The sequence below is a fragment of the Crotalus tigris genome, unplaced genomic scaffold, assembly GCF_016545835.1.
Source record: "Crotalus tigris isolate CLP2741 ecotype Arizona unplaced genomic scaffold, ASM1654583v1 scf7180000024291.2576520, whole genome shotgun sequence".
Taxonomy (NCBI): Eukaryota; Metazoa; Chordata; class Lepidosauria; order Squamata; family Viperidae; genus Crotalus; species Crotalus tigris.
Window position 1 is genome coordinate 784,842 of NW_024100464.1, and position 19,232 is coordinate 804,073.

General features: G+C 40.7%; 1 protein-coding gene across 2 annotated transcripts; it reads left to right on the forward strand.

Annotated features, from left to right (window-relative positions):
- The first annotated feature begins 13,673 nt into the window (after positions 1-13,673).
- Positions 13,674-18,710, forward strand: ZFP36L1 (ZFP36 ring finger protein like 1). 2 transcript variants are annotated; one of them, XM_039324026.1, is made up of 2 exons: positions 13,674-13,938; positions 16,095-18,710. In XM_039324026.1, exons 1-2 carry the CDS (start codon positions 13,882-13,884, stop codon positions 17,049-17,051), a joined length of 1,014 nt encoding a protein of 337 aa, XP_039179960.1. In that variant the 5' UTR covers positions 13,674-13,881; the 3' UTR covers positions 17,052-18,710. The 2 variants fall into 2 exon arrangements, with proteins under 2 accessions (XP_039179960.1, XP_039179961.1); XM_039324027.1 differs by lacking the exon at positions 13,674-13,938 and adding an exon at positions 14,906-15,223.
- Positions 18,711-19,232: the final 522 nt, after the last annotated feature.

Genomic DNA, 19,232 nt, shown 5'->3' on the forward strand with positions numbered 1-19,232 from the left:
CAGCTTTTGCCAGACTAATCTTACATTATTTTGGTTAATAACTTCCATAGTAGACTGTTGGAATGTTATAGATATATTCCATATATATTCCACCTCCTAATATTATGATCAGCAAGCTAATTATATGTAGGCTGTATGACAATTAAGTAACTATACAGCTGGCTCAAAAAGTAGTAAATAATGCTTTTTAATAATGCCTCATCAAACTGGATTGACATACTGAGTAGGATGTCAAACTCCAGTCCTGGGCCATTACTTTTTAACATTAATGATGTGGACAGAATAACTTATTAAACAAAGTGGTTAGTTAATATGCTAGTACAGAAGCGCATACAATACATTCAGCCCATCAACAGCCTTTTTTGTTGTACCACAAACTCCCAAGAGAGGTAGACATCACTTTTTTATCCCCTCCCTTTTTTGCATTTTTAAACATGGAGAAAAAACAAATCCCTTAAATCGCAGAAGATAGAAATTTAAATCAAAATGATATTTATTAGAGAACAAGACCAAAAATAAAATAACAAAATTAAGTCAAACCGAAACAAATGCAAACGTATCAATTACATAGATATATGCTAGGGAGATACCTGGTTTGGTAGAAATATGTAGGAGAGGCTGGCAGAACCAGGGGAAGGAGTCAAGTGGGGCATTGCTTTAAAGTCTCTACATAGTCACAAGAAGAACTAAGTCCAATCCCCCTTGAATGCCTATCCAATGCCCTTATCTAGTTTTATCCAGGTGCAAATTACTGGTCTGCAAAGATTCCTGTGCACAATAAATTAATAATTTTGAATCCTCAAGTGTGGACCTGGTTGTTTGTTCTTGAAAAAAATGTGTGAAAACAATCTTGGAATCCTGCTTGACGATATACTTAGGATGAATCAAAAGAATACAAAAGCAAATACAAAGTTAGTCTTAAGAAAAGTATAATCTTTAAATCACAGGGGTAATCATTCCAGTTTATTCTGAATTGAACAGATCGCTTCATGAGCACTGTGACCACTTTGGGGCATCATTCTTTTAAGAAGAATTCAGGCAAGCTGGAACTGGTTAAGAGAGGTCATCCGAAATGATCAGAAACTCAGTCCTATAAAGAAAAAGACTGACGGAAGTAAGAATGTTTACCCATGAGAAGACCGAGTAGGCGTTATGACAAAAATAACTCCTCCTCGAAATACCTGAAAGGAAGTTAGACAGAATAAGGTCAAGATCTGTTCTCTCAAGATTCTTACTGAATGCTATAAAAACAATTTGACAATGGAACCTGTTACTCGAGAAGAGGCTGGTTCCCCCTCAGTGAAGATTTTCAGAAGGGGCCTAGACAGCCAATTGTCAGCGATATTTTATAAGCAGAGGGTTAGACCTGGCCTCAAGTAATCGCTTTCAGCAGCCTGATTCTGTGACATTTTGTCTCTATTCTAGAAGTATATTACTTATCCATATTTACTCATGTAGAGTAAGACAATTAAATTATCTGACTTTCAACAACAACACGAAAATCAGAAAGCAGAAAGAGCACTGTAATTATTCCCCAGTGAAACTCCAAAGTCACTGGCCAGCAGCTATTTTGGACTCTATTTCCCCTGAGGAAGTAGAGAAATGGACTGACATTTCCACCAGACCTCTTGCCACAAAAAAATACGGAAACAAAATAAACTCTAAAGCGCTGTAGGAACACACCAGAAAGCCTTGCAACTCTTCTGGCAACCATTCAAGATTGAAAGTTTTGTTGAAAGTGTAATAGTAGCCATTTTCTACCAAAGACTACCCTGGTGTTTTGACTGGGATGCAAAAGATTTCAAAAGGGCCCCAAAATGAATAAGGTTAAGACTACAATTAAGTTTGAATGTACACTTAATGGAATTAGAATAGCAACATTATTATAGTTAAAGTTGTACAACACTTTGGATCTGATTTCCTGGGATGTTTTGGAGCACACAGGAGCTGCTGGCAGCATCTTAAAAACAGCCGTGTCTTTCTCAGGAGCCTGAGAAAGCAGAAATCCTGGGAATGGCTGTTTTAAAGTATACAGTACTTGCATTTATGCATGCCCTGAAACATCTTTCAGGACTTAATCCAGAGTATCCAGAGAGCACTCAAATGATTGATCTGATTATTTTATGATTATTCCCCCATTGTTTAATAGCTTGTTTATTTTTATTATACTGAAAAATATAATTTAATTGTAACAAGAAGAGAAGTTCTGGAGACTGTTTCTACAGTAAATCTTTATGGACCACGTGAACGATGAGAGCCTGAATTATGAATCTGCTTGACAGAGAACATTCATGAACACCATACTTATTTCCTTTCCCTGTCTTTTTCCTTTCTTCATAATGAAAGCTTTTATAATATATAGGAAATTAATTAAATGCACAATGGTTTAGTGCAGTGATGGCAAACCTTTTAGAGACCAAGTGCCCAAACTGCAACCCAAAACCTACTTATTTATTGCCGGGTGCCAGGTGGGTGTGGCCCACTTGGTGGGCGTGGCTGTGGTGGTCATGGCAAACTGGGTGGGTGTGGCCACGATGGGCATGATCACCTTGATGTTGTTCGTGGAGAGGGATGCCTGTGGGGGCCGGGCAGGGTTGGGGGAGATCCAGGGGGTCTCTGGCAGGTGGGGCGGTGGGCAGGAGGCTCGTCCTGCGGGATAAGGCGAGGCAGGGCGGAGGTGCCATTGTTACAGAGCAAGGCGAGGCAGGGGCAGCTGCTGCCTGACACCATTGGCCCCGCACACAGAGGCCAGCGAGTGCATTGGTGCTGGGATGCATCTGTCCACGTGGGACCTCGGCGAGTTAGTGGGTGGCTGGTTGAAGAGGGACAGTTGCCATTTCCAGGGTATGGCGTGTGTGCCCACAGAGAGGGCTCTGAGTGCCGCCTCTGGCACGCGTGCCATAGGTTCACCACCACTATTATTGCAATAGTTTGATTATTAGGAACAGAGATAAAACAATGTAAGGAATGAAATCTAATTAATATCAGGAAAAGATAAATGATACCTTGTTATAAAGTTATTTGATAATTGTATTAACTATCTGATAAATGGATCAATTCTTATGAAACTTAAGAAAAAATATTATGAATACAAAGAATAGCAGGAAATACAGCTTAGCTAACCAATGCTGCTATCAGTGAAATAAGAAATGGCATCACATTTGATAGGTGTTATATCCATTTTTTTCAACACATATTTGCCAAGTATCTAACTAAAAGATTTAAAAATACAGATCAAGTATAAAGGTGAAAAAGTAAAGTCTTTAAAAGAAAGATGGGAAAGAGTAAATTTGAAAATAGAGGGCACTATAGCAAAGCTAAATATATACGATGTAAAATTTAAGGAAACAGTAAAGTTAACAAAGAAAATCACAATAAAAATAAATATTATCAAAACTGATACAGGAAGGAAATGGAAGAACGGAGGGAGGGGAGCCCCATAGAAAATGAACTTAAATAAACATGAACAGGGAACAAAAAAATGGTTTTGAAACAAGGAAACAAGACAAACTGAAAGGCTTACCAGAATAGTACTATCAACTCTTTGTATTAACATTAGGGGGGGAAATTAACTGTCTTTAAGAAAGTGGAGTTTGTTCTGTTGATATTTAACATGCATTCTTTCCACATGTGCACCTGAAACAGAGATTCTCACACGTAGTGTTTCTGAGAGGAGAAATAAAACATTTTACTTAGAAGTCATATTCAAGCAGATATAAGGGTAAGGAATTCTGCTATTATATTTAAGAAAACTGAAAATTCAAACTTGTTGAGTATTCAACTTGAAGGCTATTGAAACAGAGTGGTTAAGTGTTGAAATTTTAAATGAGGCATCTGATCAATATGAATTTATTCAGTCTTGCACAAGTTCAATTTCAGTAATTAAAGTTAAGATTAATTTAATAATGTTGGCATAATTCTGTTATAGAACCCCAACTTCAATAAATAATAATAATAAATAACGCAAATAGCTTAAAAAACCCAAATTGAAAATGGAAAGATGCCATAAAGGATTTAATTACCTTGCCAACTGTTAGATATTAAATAATTTTAAATGTCTGCCAGATTCCACTCCACAAAGTCGAGAAATGTAATGCTAAGGTCGATATCCTAATGGCCAGTGACAGGATTACACAATCTCCAAATTGTATTAGAAAGCCAGTGTGGTATAGTGATTAAAGGCTCCCAGATTAGGAACCAGGAGACCACGAGTTTTAGTCCTACCTTAGGCATATAGCCAGCTGGGAAACTTTGCGCCAGTTTTTCTCAACTCTAAGAAGAAGGCAGTAGCAAACCATATGTCAAGAAAACTGCATTAGCCTCCTTTTTTCCTCTGCAAATGATGACACACTTTCCCTTGGTCCAAATCCAGCTGGGGAGAATGAATATAATAGGCTGGAACTAATGATGATGGCCAAATTGTTCTCATCTGTCCTTTCTTATGAAGCATCTAAGACTTCCTAGATGGCTCTGACAAATGGTAGTTATTAATGGAAACATCAGAAACTGCAGAATGCATAAATCCATTTCCCCCCAAATATGTCCCTTTCAGTTTCCACAATCACTATACTGTCCTTTGAATTAGCTAGTAATTATGGAGATTGAAGGACATCAGGTCAGGGAAAAATAAATTAAAAGCCTGGAGCAAACCAGCTTGCAGATCATGAAAGCCAGAAAGGCAGACACAGAACACTTTAAAAAGGTGTTACTTTTAATGTGACATAAGAAGTAAATTATTGAACAAGCAGGAAGTAGTATTATCTTCATTTAATTTACTTAATTTGAATTCAAAGTTAATTACATATTGCATTCTTGTAGAACTAGAGAAATCATGGTTAACATAAGGACATTTTCATTCAAGTGCAAATGTTTTAATTTTTGGACCAAAAAAATGGAAAGATAGCATTTGCAATAGTTGTTTTATATATTTAATTATTTCCCTTTCAATCTCATTTCAATCTTACCATTTGAAGGTAACTTTTGTAGACTGCCTGTGAACTTTGAGAGAGCTCCAGGTCATACCTATTGATATTATTTCAGTAATTATAATTGTATTGCTATCATAAAAAAGCCCTACTGTAACTAAAACACCAGTCTTCTTCCTTGCAAGTTACCATCCAGTTGTATTATGATCACAGCTCTCAGAATTCATTGGCAGCTACTCCGTTCCATTACTTACATGTATGAGTGCTTCTGCCTGTAACCTCACTTGTTGGAAAGTTTGACAGACTGTGTTTGGACACCCAGTCTGGTATCTGATATCTGGTGGAACTGAGAAACTAACAGTTTCCAGACATTCTTGCTCCTGTCAGCCTAGAGTCTATTAAAACTGTTCTTTCTCCATGCCATCTTTCACCAACATCCTCCTTATAAGCATACATAATTTCAAGGAATAAAATTCTCCAGTCTAGCATTTGAGTTATGATTTCTCTGTATGTTGACAATGGTCCAGTACTTTGATTCAACTGCATATTGTGGGAGAGGCACTTTCATAAAAATTCAGGTACAGAGTTTTTCCAGGTCTCTGTCATTGGCTGGGACATGACCATGGCATCAAGGTGCTTCTTTCCTTTCTGGTAACTTTGTGGCTCATTTCAGCCATACTGCCAATGTAGGTTTGTTTCCTAATTGGCTATTTCTGTCCACTCGTTTCTCTAGCTGGCAAAGCATTTTAAATTTAAATTAAAATTTCCACTAAATCTTGAATTCTTCAGCCAGCACAATTCATGTTTAAAAACAAGGAAACTACATTTTAACAATCTTGCCGTATAGAAAGCCATAAACTGTTGTTACTATTTCCACTGGAACATATTATGCCCCTTTCTGTTCTTTAGTTAATTGATCAATTAACCACATTTTCCCTTGTGTATTTTGTGATGACCCCTAACCTCCGTGCTTAGTTTATGTGATTCAACCTCTCATACAAACCCGCAAAATAGGTTAATTCTATGACCCATGGTTAATTTAAAAATGGATAAGAATTCCATGCAAACATGGTTTGTTCATCTGTTATTGTGGAGAAATGACTCTAGAATTGCTTGTAACAGGCATGTCTTGGAATTATGTTCTAATCCTACTGGCTAAAATTGTTGCTACTTAATGTTGCCAAACAATTACTGCATTTGCAAATCTTAATTTATGAAGTGTTGTCCACATAATACAGAAAATTAGTTCCCAAAAGGAACATATGATGCTCTTTATTTTTTTCTTTATTTTTCTTTCTTTCAAAACAACACCTCTGCAGTTTCCATCATTATCTTCTTGTAACCACTGTAAGTGTTTCGTGGTTTGGGTTATACAGCTTCTTGTCAGACCATCAACTTTTTTCAGTTACCATCAATGCCCTTCCAATACTGCCCTCCACAGTATTTACACATTGAATTTAAAATCTTTCTTAAGTATTATGTAAAATAAATAAGCTGTTAAGTGCTACACCTGCACTTTCCATGATCATGCAGCAGAAGCCAATAGGGCTTCATTTGGATTGTGAAGATAGAATTTTGCAAACTCTAAAATGTTGGCTCAGAGCATTGTTACTGATATCAATTAGGTGGCCATTTATTTATTTCATTTATATGTTTGTTCACTGTATACAAACAGTCCTAAATCTTTACATCTGGGCTTTCCCGCTGCTGTAAAGAATATATGTTAAGACTATGCAATTTCTCTGACCAGAGTTCTTCAGAATGTGCAAGAACACGTACAAAGAATATGTTTTCAAACTGTTAAAGAAGGCCTTATCTTAAAGAGTCTCATGTGGTTGCTTCGGAAGCTGCTTCCAGCTGCGTAATACATGTGTATTCATGCACAGCCACTCAGCTCTGCTTTTTTCTCAGCATGCAGAAAACACCCTGAAAAAAAGAGGTCCCCGAGTTCTCTCTGCATGCTGGGAAAAGTGAAGCTGTACACGCACATACATGCAGACACAGCTGAAAAGAGCTTCCAAAGCAACCAAAGCCTTGGGGAAAAAATGAGACCACTTTATTAATCTGAAAGAGATGATTCGTATGCATTCCTGCATGTTCTAAGCCAGTCTGTTGAAGGGTTTGCAATTATAATTTGTGAAAAATTATCACAATTTATTGCTGGAAGGGTGTGGCTTGCCTACAGGCATTTTCTAAAAATCATGGCCTAAAGACAATTTTAAAGAAGAGTTTTCAGTTGCTTAGTACGCTATTGCAAGTTTTTGCTTTTTACATTTATTTGATAAAAGCCTCCAGAATTCCTAGCTAGAGCTTCCAGCTTCTGAGAAATTGGTGAGTCCTATTACAATCAGCTGGGTTAAGGACCTCATTTGTTGTTAAGTCATCTAATCTGTTCTTCTTTGAGATACATTTGTATTATTCACAGGTGTTAAGTCAACAGAATTACAGTGCATGATTTTTCTATAAAGATTCTTCCAAAAATGACCAGGTTGACTCAGTACCTCCTGACATATTCGTAATGCTTGACTCACAGAAATGTAGCAACGTAAGAGAAATGGGCACTTTCTAGAGATGCAGCATGCCTGAAACATGAACATTTAAAGAAGTTTAGTGAAAATACAATCAGGCTGCATGCATCAGGTAAGTTTCTGTCTCCTTTGCATCATGCTGAACGTACAGACATTAGCTGGTTAAATGGAAGCTGAAATCCAGAAAAGTGTTCTTTCTCCCCAAATGGCATATTCTTCTTGGGAATGTCCTTCCAGCTGCATTAATTCTGAACCTTTTTCTTAAGCTTTGATTCAACAATGTCCTTTGTCATTGCTATGTACAGAACTTCCACACACCAAACAAAACCCTAGGTTTTCATGACCAACTAACTTTTTCCCTTATGGTTTAGTTAAGTGAGTGTTCAAATGGCCCAGCACATTCCTTTCTACAAAATGCCAAGACAAAACCCTGCCACAAACGTTATCTTGGAGAAATTCCTCAGGACCATTTCTGTATTTTAAGTTAGCAGCAGGAAATATCTGCTATGTAAATTACGAAGTAATTAGAGGCAGGACACTTACACAAGTACTTCTTGTCCCCCAAATTCATAGGCACTAGCAGATTTGGGGACATGGGAAACAAAAAAAAATGAATCCCATCCCTCCTAGGGTACTCAAAAGGCAAAACCAACCAATTTTAGAATACTAATGGTTATCTAATGGTTGCTCTACTTCTACATACATCTCCACACCTTTTGCTTCTCCCTCTTACTTCCCTCCCCCCAATGAACACACATGGAAGCTTCCCATATTAGGGTACCGTATTTTCCGGCATATAAGATGACTTTCTAAATCATGCAAATCATCTCCAAAGTCGGGGGTTGTCTTATACGCCCAGTCGTCTTATATGCTGGAAAATACGGTAACTATAAGCCTCTGCATCAGGATGTAGCTGCAATTTGTAAAGAACTTTCCAGCTATACACTATCTTTCTTCTGCCAATCCTTTTATTATTCTTCAGAATTTTATTTTTTTTCCAATGATCAATGGATATTCAGGTTGCACACTGCCATCTTTACACTTTCACTCCTGCAGGCAAATTCCTCACCTGGAAAGGTCTCCCGTCTTTAAAGCTCCCCTAGCTCTAACCCAGGGCTTTTCAACCAGTGGTACGGGTACCACCTGTGGTATATTGGCACCTGGCAGGTGGTACGTGACCATCCTAGGAAAGTGGTAGTGGGGGAGGGGAATGTGCTGAACCGGTGGCAGCACCACACAAGCCTGAGAGAGATGGCTGGAGCTGCAGGGCTGTCAGGGCTCAGCAGAAGCGCCAGGATCAGTGCCACTTTCCAGCTGATCGGCGCTTCTTCGGGGCTGTCAGGGCTCAGTGGAAGTGCCAGGATCAGCGCCAGGCTCCAGCTGGAACTTGGCGCTAATCCTGGTGCTTCTGCTGAGCCCTGAAGAAGCACCAATCAGCTAGAAAGTGGCACTGATCCTGGCGCTTCTGAGCCCAGAAGCGCCGATCAGCTGGAATGTTGCAGCATCTCCAGGGTCTTGTGATTTATATTCAGATGCTTGGCAACTGATTCATATTTATTATGGTCACAGTGCACCAGGGTCATGTGAAGTGACCAAAACCTGCTGCAACTACCCAGCAGACCGTGGGAATAAAAACCAAATACCCCCTCATCCCACCCCTGCTGCCAATCCTCAACAGAAATGCTCACAATGAAAACCTTGGACAGGAGGAAGAGTGCCGCCGAGTGGGCAGGCTGGTGTCTTGCTTTGCTGTGGCTTGGGGGGCACTTTTTTCAGTGCCATTGCAACTTCTAAGAATCACTAAGCGAACGGTTATAAATCAAGGACTACCTGTACTTCTATCACTTTTTTCTTTTTTGGTCATCAAGTTTTTGACAACTTGTTAGGCGACTGGTGGTACTCGGATGTTGCCATATCCTAAAAGCAGTACAATGGGTGAAAAGGTTGAAAAGCCCTGCTCTATAAACTATTCAGCTGTACATACTTTCTTGGGAACTTTTCAGCAATTCCACCCCAGTTGCTTTTGTAGTTGGGCTTCTGGAACAGCTGATCATATTCTATTACTAGTGCCTCCACTATGAGACTTAGGTACTGCAGAAATATTTTCATTTAGTTTAGGAATGTTCCTCTTGTTTATTCTAGCAGGACATACAGGTAGTCCTTGACTTACAGTCACAATTGAGCCCAAGATTTATGTTGCTAAGTGAAACATTTAAGTGAATTTTGCTCCACTTTACGACCTTTGCCAGTTGTTCAGTGAATCACTAGTAACTTAACTAGTTAGTAATATGGTTATTAAGTGAATCTGGCTTGTCAGAAGTTGCAAAAAGTGATTTACAAGACCCAACAACACTGCAACCATCATAAACATGAGTCAGTTGCCAAGCATCTGAATTTTGTTTAGGTGACTATAGGGATGCTGCAATGGTCTTGTGAAAAATGAGTCACTTTTTTCAGTGATGTTGTAACTCTGAAGAGTCTCTAAATGAACTGTTGTAAGCTGAGGATTACTTATATTGTAATTCCTGGAACCACTTCTCCAGCAGCTCATCCCATTGTTAACTTTAGCATTTTGCACACGCAATTAAAAGTTTAAGTGGGTTTCTTGAATTAAGGTCACTGGAAATGCTTATCATTTTTGTGACATAAGATTCATAATATGGAGTTTCCAATGGATTCTGGTTTTTCATCATATATTTAGGAGAGCCAAACCCTGAGGAGAGCCAGTTTGGTGTATGATAGTGGTTTAAGGCATCAGGCTAGAAACTGGGACTGTGAACTCTAGTCCTGGCTTAGGCAGAAAGCCAGCTATGTGATCTTGGGCAAGTCATACTCTTTCAGTCCTAGGCAGGAAGCAATGTCTTTAACATTGTAAGCCGCCCAGAGTCACCTCATGGTAAGATGGACAGCAAATAAATTAAATATAAATAAATGGCAAGCGACTTCTGAAATCTTGCCAAGAAAACTGTAGGCCCTAGTCCAGGCCGTAGTCAAGAGTCAAAAACTGATTTGACTCACCACACACACACACACACACCCCATAGCCTAAAGAAATCGTAGGATTTTTACAGAGGGTAAATTTGTACAAAAGGAAGACTTTAAACATGGCTTGTGATACATTACCAAATCAGTTTTTAAAGATATAATCCAAGCAGAAATTTTAAAAGACTATCGCCTGCACTAGTGAAATATTTTCTCAAGATTTGTTAAAAACGATTCAGACTAATCCCAAGTAACAGAAATTAGAAGTCTTTTTTCTGAACTGGGCCCACTATCTCTGGAGCCATCTTAGCCTTGCAAATAACTATTTTGGAGGGGTAACTACTGATGAAGTAAGTCAAACCTACTGATGCAGTCAAGCTTATTTCATATTTGTTAAAAACTGCAAGCTTTACACACAGGTCTATTCCTCCTATGCCAAAATCATGCTTGTTCTATCCAAGTCACAATTTGTTCCACAACTGAGATAGCTATACAGCTGTTGTTATTGTACAACCACAGTACCAACCCTTTTGTGACAACATTTACAATGGATATTATCATGTAGATACCAATAGTGCTTACTTCTGCATGAATGCTGTCAAGCTATGAACACTACTTAAGTGCTCCTGTGGGGGGCTACCAAGTAGTATTAAACAGCTGAGAAAGGGGCTTGCAGAAGTATTCATTTGTTGCCAGACTGAAACAAACAGGGAGGAAGTTGGAACAAGGTCTATTTGATGACATTCTTGTCTTCATAGAATTGACATTTAACAGAATTTATGCCTTCTTTCAAGTTTTAGAAATCAGTACAGAAGAACATTCTTACACAGAAGCAAGAGTCACTACATTCTGAGGATGCATTTCTGAGTAAGCTTCCGTTTTTCTGTTAAGGTCTTCAAGCAGAAATATTGGGTCTGGACTGAAAACTCTGGATGGCTGTGAAATGGCAGCAGAGTTTTGAGTTTTCTGTATTTCTTCACTGCCAGTTCACATCTGGATTTTTAACTCAGGCATAGTTCAAGGGTTGGGTGACAAGGTTTTAACCTTTCAATCAAGTTTTTGTTCTAGAACATACACTTTTTTTCTTTCCCCTATGGTGTAAAGCAAAACATTTCGGCATCGCTGGTTCTGCTCGTTTTCCACTTGTCACCAAAGTAAGTCTGGCATCAGCTCTGCGTTAGGCAGTACATTCCAAAAGGGAGGGATCATTTCCGAGTTTCTCATTTTCTGTAAATCTTTATTTGAAGGGTTTCCTCAGCATAGAATTAAATTCAGTGTCCAGGTTCTCTGCACCTGTTGAATAGTGTAGATATTCTCCAATGTAACAACAAAAACTAAAAGTTAAATCATGCTCTTGCCTAGCGGAAAGGGGGGGGGGGAAAGACAGTGAAATTCAAAAATTCAGTGTCCAGGTTCTCTGCACTTGTTGAATAGTGTAGATATTCTCCAATGTAACAACAAAAACTAAAAGTTAAATCATGCTCTTGCCTAACGGAAAGGGAGGGGGAGACAGTGAAATTCGCAAAGGCCAACATCCTCTTTAATTAACTAGTAAGAAGTATCCCATGTTTTGAGACACTGAAATGGGGTTTTTTTCCCCTGCAAGTCTTACACACATACAATGAGACGGAAAAGGGGAACGCTGGGAGGGAGGGAAAAAGGCCACGCCTGAGTATGTATCGAGGCAGTAGAATTAAATCAAAGCAGAGGTGCAAGCCAGCCCAAGGCGGGAAGCTTCTAGGCGATGGAAAAAGGAGATATAACCTGCATTATGTACACATGCTTCAGACGTACCCGGGAGAGGGGGCGGAGAGAGGAAACCAAAATGGTGCGCTCTACAGCGAGCGCGAAAATGCGGCTAGCAAGTGGCCTCATTACGCAGCGATGGAAACGGCGCCGCGTTTCCTAACAGGCCGAGAGCTGTTGTGCCACAATCATCTCTGGAGGTGAGGCTTCAGTTGCGAGGTCACATGGAAAGAGGAAGGAAATATTACCAGCTCCGCTTCAGACTACCTAGCCCTTTCTTCCACAACTTAAAAGGCTGCGGGGGAACAAATTCAGATGCAAATCGTGGTGTCAGTCACGTTCCGATGCATGTGTCCCTTCCCCAGTTCGAACAGCGCCAAAAGGAACAAAACTCGATTCGGTCGGGAAACCATCCGACATAATACTCAATTAAAGTGGAGGAAAGGCCAGGGTTAAAAATGCAACCATTGGAAGTCAGCTATTCAAATAAACATGGAAGCGCTTTTTTTTTTAAAAGTGACTTTGCAGGAACGCACGTTAGCAATGTGGCACTAGAAGAATCTCTGTAAAAACTTCGGGGAGGAGGGGGACACAAAAACTTCACAAGTCATTTTCCAGCGGGCATTTACCAGACAAAAGGGTTCGTGGAATTTTCTCGAAATTTCTTATCTTTTCTCCCAAAATTGACTTTTTTTTTACATTACAACACACAAAAAGCTGGGGGCGGAACTCTAGATTAATATAGTGGCTTCATACCCTGGTCGGCGCGAAGAAACTCATGTGAGTTCCTTATTTTTCTGACGTTCTGATCCTATCGAAATTTAGGATGATCTCCATCCTTGCTTTGACCAGAACCTATTTCGGAGTAAAAAGCGTTTAGAAAGAAAGCACGCAGCCAGCTCCCTTTCCTGCTTTGCTTACTCGGAAGCAAGTCCTGTGGGATTCAGCTAGCCTGGCTCCCTTAAAAGATGGGCGTCCAGCAACCCCCGCCTTCAAGACGACTGCACTGTATTGATCCGGCAGTCAGAAAAAAACAAATCATCTCGGTGGCGGCGGGGGGCGGGCGGGAGAGGAAAGTGAAAGAGCCCAAACTTTGCCTGAGCCGTCGCGCCCGCTCGCAAGCCCGAAGGAACCCTCCACCAAACCTTCTCAAGGAAACAATTGATCCCGCCTTAAGTAGAGGAGGAGGGGAGCCGCCGCATCGGGTGCAGCGAATAGCGTCACATGTTACATTCAAGTCCCGACAAAAGAGGCTTAACTAGCCCTTCCTTCGTCGCCTAATTAGAGGTAACTTGTACAAACACTACTCTCTTCAAAACTTTTTCCCCCAAATTAAAAACAAGAGCTTCAAGGCCCTCCCCCTTCTTCCCTTCCCTCTCCCCGTCTTCCCGAAGGGCTTTCGGTCGGTTTGACCCCACTGGGTGATTCCCCCTCTCCCTTCGTCGTCGGCTCCCTCCGCCTCTCATTTAAATGAAGTTAGAACTCCTCCCACGGCGTAAGAGCTGAAACTTTATAAATCGAGCTTTTTGGTAAGTTCTTCTGGAAGGGACGAGAAAGGGGAATTGTTGGAGCTGGAGGGGGCAAAAGGGAGTCCGTCCCAGGGAAACTGGAGGCTGTGCCTTACAACACTGAATCATTTTATTTTTCTTTTAAAGAGTTACTCCGATTTTTTTTTCCATTCCTCTTTTTACTAGTTGAAGATGTCTACAGCCCTCGTGTCTCCAACAATCTTCGACTTGAGTGAAGTTTTATGCAAAGTAAGTTACCTCCCGCATTATCTTCTAAAACTTTTTAAATAAAGCTTTTGTTTCATTTGCTTCGGGAGAGTAAACAGGGTTTCTCTCGTTCGACATCTAATGCCCTCTGCCTTTTTTTTTATCCTCCAAATTCAACAGTTTGAAAAAAAGTTGGAGAGGACGTGCGTTGCTTTAAAACGGCATAAGCTGTATTTTGGCCTTAATAAGTGCTCAGAGAGCTGAGAACTTAACTTGGGAAAGTTGTCCAGGGAGCCCCAAATCTTTGGTTGAACTGCTGGAGCGCTAAAGTCTTTTTATGGGGTGAGTGGGTGGGGAGGTGTTTTGACTTTGGGTTAGTTCTGCTTATAGTTTTGCTCGACTCTTCCCTTGAGTTATTTCGCGATTTAAACAATTGGATCTCTCCTAGGATTTTTCAGTTTTCAATAACTTGGCCCTTATTTTTTGTTTTTATTTTTTATTTTGGAAAGAAGTGTGGAATGGTTTTTTTGCGCCATTCACCCGAAAAGTTCGGGAAAAAAAGTTTTCCATTTTAAAAACCTTGCACTGATAAAAAAAAAAAAAGCTGTTGTGCGAAGCAGCCGATTTTGGTGGAAGCGTCCCTTCATCCTAAATTCGGTACTTTAGGGACCAAGGCGTGTTTCCTCTCGACCGCCCTCCCCTCCTCCCCCCCCATGTGTTGGAATGCAACAAAGCCTTTTGCAGCCCTGCGGTCGGCTTCTGGGATTTATTGGGGGCCGCTTTATGTCCTGCTTTGGAAAAGTTGCTGGGATTTACTTACTCGGCTGCACACCACGTTTGTTCGGGGTGGAGAAAGATGGCTGTTGCCACGAATTTCCCGCAAGCTTGGTGCGCCGCTGCTTCACGCTTACGGTCTCGGCTTGCTGGAAAGGGAACTCGAGCCGTGCGTGATGGGCGACGGGAAGGTAGGGGGAGGAGGGAGGCTCTGGCTTCAGGCTTTGGCAAAATACCGTTTACAGGCTAGTCACCCCGCCCCCTCCCGCCTCCCCGGTTTCTGCCCTGCTTACTTAGCTCGCTTTTTCTGCCGTTTGCTTTTCTTATCTCTCAGCCCACTCATGGGGCTACGTTTTTCTCGTTCTCCCTAGCTTATCTTTGTTTAGCCGAAGTCGCTGGGTGTATGCATTTCTTAAAGTTTTGTGAAGAGTTGTTGATTGCTTTAGTGCGCAAGGCAGTGGGAAGAGCCTGTAACTTCCTCAATTTGAGAAGCGGAATTCACAACCTGGGCTGTTGTTTCTGCGTCCTTTGGTATTGCTAACCGCTTGCAAAAGTGAGTGGTGTGGGAGTTGTTCTGCGTTTGGTTTCCCTCTTTTTTTTTTGTTAAATGTGTATAATATAGACACAAAATCAGTTTTGAAATAAAGTGTTTTAGGTCGAGTGTCACATGTGCCCCAAACTAAAAGTTGCTTGAACTTTTTTTTTAAAGATTCCTCCGCAGGGTCAGAAAACTAATTGGAAAGGAATTTTTAAGAGATATAAAGTCATTCATGTATGAATCACGTGAAATGTAATTTCTTTGCAGAAAGTGAGGTGGCACAATGATACTAATTGAGAAATTCTAACTTAACATCTTTCCCCAAGCTCACATCTTGCAAAAAAAAAAAAAAAGCTTGTATAGACCCCCCCCTCACCAAGAAATACATTTCGGGTTCCTGGAAAAATAAACTTGAAAGTATTAGTGGAAAAGATCTGATTCTTCCTCTCTAGAGGTTTGGGAAAGAATTGTGTTAAAATGAGGTTTGGCTCTTGTGCATAAAATATTAAGGAAGTCTACAGCCAGTATTCAGAAAAGTACTATGATAGGATGGTCAGGTTATGGCTGATACTTCTTCCTGTTGTATGGTGATACACTTTTGTGTAGGACAAATCAAAATGTGTTTCATTGATACAATAAATATGAACCTGTGGGAAAGCCATTGAAAATCTGAGTTGCTTGCTACTTCATGCTTGTGATTAGTGGTGTGTGCTTCCTACATACAGTTCGACCTGTCTGGGACAGAAGAGAGCTTTAGTCATTTTACTGTTGGCAAGTCAGTTGTGCAGCTGTGGAAAAAGGGCAGTACAATGGTCAGGTTTAAGGGCATAAACAAGTCAAGCTGAAAGCTGGATTGTTGACTGCTTTTTTACTTCCCTCCTTCCAGAGTAACAAGATGCTGAATTACAACCCCTCTGCTGCTGGAGGGTGTCTTTTGGACAGGAAGGCGGTAGGAACTCCGGCTGGCGGGAGTTTCCCCAGGAGGCATTCTGTCACCCTGCCCAATTCTAAGTTCCATCCGACCCATCTCCTTAACGGCCTAAAGGGAGAGCCAGCCCCAGCCTTGGGGCCCAGGGAGAACCGCTTTCGAGACCGCTCCTTCTCCGAAGGTGGAGAGCGCCTGTTTCAGCAAAAGCAGCCCGGTGGGCAAGTCAACTCAAGTCGCTACAAGACGGAGCTCTGCCGCCCGTTTGAGGAGAATGGGACCTGCAAATACGGAGACAAGTGCCAATTTGCTCACGGCATTCATGAGCTGCGAAGTTTGACCCGCCATCCCAAGTACAAGACGGAGCTCTGTCGCACTTTCCATACCATTGGCTTCTGCCCTTATGGGCCTCGCTGTCATTTCATCCACAATGCTGAGGAGCGCCGGGCTGTAGCTGGTGGCGGTCGAGAGCCTATGATTGCTGAAAGACCCCGCCTCCAACACAGTTTCAGCTTTGCTGGCTTCCCAAGTGCTGTTGCTGCCAATGGGCTGCTGGACAGCCCCACCTCAATAACCCCTCCGCCCATCATAAGTGCTGATGACCTCCTGGGTTCTCCTACTCTGCCTGACTGTGCCAGCAATCCATTCACCTTCTCCAGCCAGGAGCTGACCAATCTCTTTGCTCCTAGTATGGGGGTGCAGGTGCCTGGGGGGGGCTCACCCACTGCTTTCCTCCTTAGACCCATGTCTGAGTCCCCAAACATGTTTGACTCTCCTCCGAGTCCACAGGGCTCCCTCTCTGACCAGGAAGGTTATCTGAGCAGCTCTAGCAGTAGCCACAGTGGCTCGGATTCGCCTATCCTGGACACCTCAAGACGTCTTCCCATCTTCAGCAGACTGTCCATCTCTGACGAATAAATCTGGTATTGCCTTTTGGCCTCTTCCCACATGTATTACAATGTTAAGCTTGTAGCCCCCTTTCTCTCCTAAACCTCCCTTAGCATCTTTGGGTTTGATGTTAACTCCAAGGTTGTCCACCTGCCTAGAGTCCAGACACTGGCTGAAACCGCAAGTGCCAAATTACGAAAAAAGTGATAACGTTTACAAGTGTAGTGCCTTTTAATATGTTCACTGTGACTATATTACCTCTCCAGCTGCAGAGGGCACCAGCAGCATCTATAGAGCTCTGCATTTCCAGATGTGCAGGAATATCTAGAACTATAACAACTCCTGCCGTGAGCAGTAGTTCAGATGGAGAAACCTCTTCCCTTTCTTTGTCTTCCCTTCCTTTGCCTGTGTTCAGTAGACATATGGCAGGTGGACATCTGTTAACATCCAGCCCCTTCCACATTTTATAAAGGCTTGTTGCCTGAATCAACTCAGGTCAGCCAGAAGAACAGCTGAGAATGGACAGTTCACTCTAACGTGCGGGGGACTTGGTAAATGGAGAGTTAAGCCAGATGGACATTGAACGACTTGCTTTTGGTGCTACAGGTTCTCCGCATGTACATGTGACATCTTCACAAAAAGTGGGGAGGGGAGGGGTATCTAACGGTGTTCATTCCACACATGCAAGTTCAGTGTAAACAAAGTTCCAGTAGTCATAGCTTTAATGGTTTTGCTCTATAGTACAATAGACCTATCCATAGAGCACTCACGCCAAGCTTTTTATTTTATTTTTTTTTCTGGGTTTTTAATTTTGTATAACTTCAGAAATTGGAGAGCAAATTTTGCTTGTCACTGCACAACAATATAAAGCTTATTTAACTTATCAAAAACGTATTTATTGCTGAAACCTATGCTTTTTTGTTAATTTTGTTCATATTTATCTGGATGATGAATTCATAGAATATATTCTTTTATGTTTAAATTATGATCTTCCATATTAATCTTAAGATTGTGAAGTCTTTTTCTTTTCTCCCTCCCCCACAGTTTAATATATTATACTACAATGACATTTTTGTAACTTTACACTTTTTTTGGTTATTTTATTTTTAAAAAATGAAAATTTAATTTAAAAAATGCAACAACTGTGTTCGGATTATTTATTTTAGATCGTTCCCCTTTTTGTGTCAGACTGCAAATTGAGTTTCATGTGCTTCTTTGCCTTCCTTTGCCCAACAAGGCCTCTCCCCAGGTGGGGTGAAATTCTGGCCCTTCTGATGTCATTGGAGTATTTTGTCAATGACTTCAGTAGAATACAAATTTCATTGCTGGCCTCTAGAATGTATAAGCATAAGCTGTGCTGTGAGACGATGAAAAGGAAGATCTTTTGCTTCCTTTTTTTTTGTAAGTATTTAAAGGAAAAGAAAATTACCCTTTGGTTTCAAGTGCCTGTCTAAAGACATTCCAAATGTAGTTTGTCTTTGCATTTCTGTATTCCAAGAATGGAGTGTTTCCTCTTTTAAAGGTAAACATTGCTGGCACAAAGAACACATTGAATGTAATTTTTCCCATTACTGTTCACTACATTGCTTTTTTTTTTTCCTTTTTCCTTTATGTGAGTTTATTTAAGAGAATCTTTTGTAACGACTGTTTGCAGTTTAAATCAATAAATCCCAAGTGTTTTTTCAAGAATTGACAGTGAAACTGGTTTTACTTGCAAAGAAAAGGTAAAAGGAAGCTGAGAATGAGATAACTACTCCTAACATCAGATTTGCACACATGTTTAAGAAAGCCAATGTTCCAAACATCTATTATGAAAACAAGTCAAACTAATGTTATCATTGGTTTTTACTTCTGTTTGTAGAAAAGCAGTATTTTAATGTAGCAAATTCTTTAATACTTTAATACCTAAAATAATACAATTCAGCAGATGAGATTCCTGCTTTCAAAGCAAATTATACCATACAAAATACAGAAAGTACACTTTAAGGGCCAGATAGTTCCTCTCCAATGGAAAACATTGAATGGCTTGCTTCCTAATCCAAACCTTATCTCTCATGCTTCCAGGAATTGTTGATAGCATGTCACTATTTTAATTTACTTTCTTCCTGAACCAAATTCCCCAGAACTTTGAAGTCATCCCCGTCTTGTATTTTGCCAAGTTGAATGACTACATACACACTGTGGATGAAAAATTAACCTAAATATCTAAGG